Raw genomic sequence first — 4,857 nt, 5'->3', positions numbered from 1 at the left:
ACCCAGGTTGCCAGCAGGGGGAGGCAGGACCTGCGGCCAGGCCAGGCTGAAAGGGCTGAGCTCTTGGGGGATGCTGGGCTGGAAGGCACTGAGCTGGTCTTGCCCAGGTGGGAAGTAGATTCTGGCTCTTCTGATAGGCATCAGGTGGGCTGGCAGTTCAGGTCTGGTGAGGAAGCAGTAGAGGAGAATTCATGCAGGATATTGGGAACTGCGTTAGATAGATGAGAGGCTGGCTCAAAATAAGGTGGTTTGGGTGGGGGGAGAATCTGGTGTCCAGGCGTTCAGTTAGAAAACAGGGGTTGGTGTGGGAAGGTCAGCCAGGAAGGAAGGAGGCTGGATGAGCTCAGTGCTGTCCTGGGGCAGGGCAGGGCAGGGAAATGGGACCTGAGTAGGCTGAGGGTCATCATAGGAGCACCTGAGCCTCCTGAGCACAGTCCACACTGTGGGAGAATCCTGCCCCCACTGGAGAGAGTGGTTCTGGAAACAGAAACAGTGCCCATGGCATGGCCCCCTGGCCTCTAGGGCCCCAGAGTTATTCCCCTTCCACTGACCTGCTCCTCCTTCAGCAAAATTGTTGGGGGAGTCGGCGGGGGCTTGGTGATAGAATTTAGCTTAGATAAGAAGTTTCTGAGGCCCAAAGAGGACCATTTCTGAGGATAGAGGTTTTTTGTTTGTTTGTTTTGTTTTTTGTTTTAAATAATGGAGCTTAGAATCAGACCTTCCAGAGGGTTAAACACCAAAGAGGTGTGCTTGCAAAATGGGTGAGAAACTACTGTATGGGGTTTAGGGAGGGTGGAGGCTGGGGTTAGAAAGAAGGAAGCAAGCCCAGAATTGCCAGCAGAGGGCGCATGGAGCAGCGTTGTTACCTATTGAAAGGGTTCACTGAATAAGACTTCTGTGGCATTGGCTCTAGAGATGAGTTTATTAGGCCCTGTACTCCACACTGCCCGCCCCATGGGATTCTTGCCTCTGCCCCCAGACGGATGGTCAAGCCAAGAGGAAGGCCAGCCTCACGCCTGCTGTTAGAGGCTCTTCATTGTTCTCTGTATCCAGGGGAGGAAGTATGAGACCTTCATGAGGACTCCTGGTGGTTTCTCCACAGGAGAAAATTCCCTGGGTCTACTGTTACAAGAGAGGGGACCCTGGAGTCTCCCTGTGAGCCGAAAGAGGAAAGACTGAGCTGGACTCCTCGGGGTCCTGCCCTCCTGGCCGCCCAGGGGCAGGTGGTCTGTGTTGGGGGCTGTGGGAGGTTCAGGGTCAGGGCTGGCCTTGTTGCCTCCTTTGGTCCCCAGCTCCAGCCTGGCTTTGACTGTCCCTTCCAGCTTGATTCATGCTAAGCCTTTCTCGCCAATACCCAGGGACACTCTGGAAATAACACTGCTGTGAGATGACTAATTCTTCCTGACCTCCAGCCCTGATCCACCCAGGGGAAAACACCAAAGACTGGGTTTGTGGACCAGGCTGTCCAAACTCTCAGGACAAGGCATGAAGAGATGACCACTCCCATACCCCAGAGCTTCCCAAGTTCTATCTCCTGGGACCTGTGCAGGTAAATGCTGAAAGTTGACTCCAAAGCCAGTCTTCCTCTCCTCTGGCGGTCCTTCCCCAATCTGGTGACCTTGCGGTGGTATCTGGGGAAATGGAATTTGCATTCTTAATTTTTTTGAAAGGCCACCTCCTGCAGAGTGGTTGGTAGAGCACCATCTCCACGGGCCCTCAGCCAGCCACAGTGCCCTCCTGTCCTGGCCTCACCATCCCTCCCTCGCCCCTGGGCAGTTGTAGGGGCTTCACAGCTTTAGACAATTTGATGTTTCTCCCCAGCTGATGGGGAAGAGGCAAGAGAGTCCAGGTCTGACCATGGCCTCGGCCTGGACACTGAGATGAAGCTGCAGTGTCTTCCTTCACCCCTGAACCACTGGGACAGGTCAGACAGCCAGGAAAAGAAGAAATAAAGAAACACATCACAGAGAGAGGAGGAAGAATGAGGACCCAGAATTGTAAGAGCAGCAGGAGGTTTCCTCACCTGCAGTAACATGATGTCTTTAGAGAAGCTCTTAGCATTATAGTTTGGGTGCGGGATGACTCTTTTCACCAGGATGACCTGTGCTGGGCTGCATATCTGGCGCTTTGGCCAGACGGGTCATGCTGTGCTGTCTCTTCCTAAACACACAGCCCTTCTTTCTCAGAAGGCCCGGAAGTCTCATTCCAAATTTGGGAGACAAAGGACTGGAAAAAGTATAAATAAAGAGAGTGTCCTCCATATTTCCAGAATTTGAAAGGTGCATTTTTCTCTAGGCCTCCACAGAATTTAATAATAAAATGTAACTCCTGTAGTCTGCACTGCAGTTCAACCTCTGCTTTGGCAGGGTGCTGTAACTGTAGTCAGCTGGCCAGCTTAATAAAGGCTCTTAAATTTAAATTCTGAGTCGGTGGTCTATCTCGCTGAGTGAACCCCTAACAGACCTGCTGGGTCTTCCTCTGCTCCTTGATGGTGTGAGCCCCCAGGTGACACTCCCTGACGTGCACTGAGAGCAGAGTGGGGTCTGGGAGGCGGGGTGGGGGTAGAGTCACAGGAGATACAGCCTAGGAGTGGTAAAGGGCAGGTGACAGCTGGGCAGTGTAGGGGAAACCGAGGCTACAGGAACCAGGGGGCTGAGTGACTCTGCTTCTTAATGACACTGAGGTTAAGGAGCTGGGAGCTCTCTCCTACACTCAGGAAATATCACAAAATCACTTGTGCTTACATTTTGACTCTAATGCATCGTTCATTATCCACTGCAGCTTTATTTGCCCAGTGTGGTCCCTCCCTCTCTTCTCAGCTACATCACTTGCTGTCACCTGTGACCCTCTGAGCCCAAAGCTTACCTGTCCTATTTCTCAGCCTCTCGTTGCTCCGTCATGATTTCAGAGGGATCCTCTGATGAAGGCTCATGGGCTTGAATTACCAGGAGCCTGGGGAGCTTCCCTGGGCTGCAGCTCCTGGGATGAAGGACAGGATCCCGGTAGGGGTCTCAGGAGGTGTGTAGCCTGGCTGTAGCCTCTCACCCTTCACTGAAGTGAACAGCTGTCTGGACCAAGTTCACGCTCACAAGGATACACCACACCTGATCTCCTCATCTTGAATGTGAATGTAGGCCATGTAGGAGCTGGAGTGAGGCTTGGCTTAGTGTTCCCTCTGAAGGGTAAGGCTTGAAGGTGGGTGACTGGCAGTGTCTGTGGTCAGGAGGGAAGGCTTAGGAAGGAGGTGATTGAGGTGGGTGGTCTAGGTGCCCTAAAGACAATGGAGGGTGGGTCTCTTAGGTCCAGCTGTGGCCCAGTAACCTTCTCTGAACATCAGGCCTCAGAATCCCCCTCTAAGAACAGGGGCACAGTCCTTGCTCTCCAAGTCCTCCTCAGACACACATATGGAGGAGAAAAGGCCTATTTTGCAGATAGTGGAGCCCCAAGGGATGGAACAGATCTCTGTGTCTCCTGATACCCTGAGCCTGTGTTGGTGCTGTTTTTAATAATCTAATCCATGAACCTAATACATCCTAGGTTCTCAGTAAACATTTGTTGGCTGCATGAATGATGGACTCCAACTAGCTTTTTCCTGATGTCTGATGGGATTCAAGGCCACAGGGATGGGTGAGGGCACAGCCAGAGATAGTGGAGCAGCCGAGCGCCTGGGAAGCAGGGCAGGTGGGGCTGAACATGGGCAGCTCTGGCTGGGGAGGAGCCAAGGCAGCCAGGGAGCTTCTGTGCAGTCATCCAGCCACATCTCAGATCACTCACATCTGGCTCCTCTCCTGGGCATGGTCTGCATTCACTTTCAAGATGAGAAGGAGACCAGGTGTGGTGTGTTCTTGTGCCAGAGAACTTTGTTGTGACACCTGCTCACTGTAGTGGAAGGTGAGAGACCGCATCCAACTTACACCTCCTGAGAAATTTAACTGGTTCTTAAGTAGGGTCCAGCTTCCATGACATTAGCTGGTTTGTCTGAAATGCCCTTTTCTGGGTCGGAGTGAAGGGTTTTATTTATTTATTTAATTAACTAATTAATTAATTTATAAAAATATATTTTTATTGATTTTCAGAGAGGAAGATGTAAACATCAATGATGAGAGACAGTCGTTGATTGGCTGCCTCCTGCACACCCCCCACTGGGGATCGAGCCCACAACCCAGGCATGTGCCCTTGACCAGAATGAAACCTGGGACCCTACAGTCTGCAGGCCAATGCTCTATCCACAGGGCCAAACCAGTGAAGGCGAGTGAGGGGTTTTAATAATGTGTTTCGTAGCTTCACGTCTTTTGTCAAACCTTTTTCTCCACCAAACTCATTTTTTTAGGTAATAAGAGAGAGGCTAATAGCTGCTAAACCCTTTACTGCACACCTTCCTCCTGGCCATCCTTGTTGAGTGTCTGTCCAGCATCAGACTTGTTAGTCTGGGGTGGGATGGGACCAGGCATTCAGAATTCCCGAGCACAAATGGAGGAAAAGTCCCTGCCTGTGCATGGCAGAAGGGTCAGAAGGACAGGGTGTTTCCTGGGGGTAGGGGAAGTGTCTCAGGTTTCTGGAATGGGGCTGGTCATTTACCAGTCATAGCCTAGAGGAGGGAGGGAGGCACAAGAGAGACCAAGAAGAGCAGGAGTGGCTGCATCTTCCCCAAAGGCCTGCCCAGGTCGGAGCTGCTGGTGTTTCTTGTGTCTAGAAACAAACCCCTGAGGGGAGCAGTGAGTGTGGCTCAGTGGCTTCCTGCACCTCCGTCCCTATAGTTTTGCTGGGTGTCATCACACCAGATGTTTGTGGAAGTTCTCAAGCTTGGTTTGGTGACAATGGCACTGTCACCACATTTGTACTCCCACTGCTAAGCCA

General features: G+C 51.9%; 1 protein-coding gene across 1 annotated transcript in view; it reads right to left on the bottom strand.

The window, feature by feature from the left end:
- Nucleotides 1–1,022: 1,022 nt before the first annotated feature.
- The window catches only part of LOC102770396 (mast cell protease 3), an 8,219-nt gene continuing 4,384 nt past the window's right edge, over nt 1,023–4,857 (bottom strand). The window contains exon 6 of the mRNA XM_006765897.1: nt 1,023–1,087. Coding sequence (XP_006765960.1) covers nt 1,023–1,087 — 65 coding nt within the window. The remainder of the gene's footprint in view (nt 1,088–4,857) is intronic.

Source organism: Myotis davidii, unplaced genomic scaffold (assembly GCF_000327345.1).
Source record: "Myotis davidii unplaced genomic scaffold, ASM32734v1 scaffold6960, whole genome shotgun sequence".
Classification (NCBI taxonomy): domain Eukaryota; kingdom Metazoa; phylum Chordata; class Mammalia; order Chiroptera; family Vespertilionidae; genus Myotis; species Myotis davidii.
The sequence above is the reverse complement of the archived record's forward strand: the minus strand, read 5'-3'. Positions and strand labels throughout refer to the sequence as shown.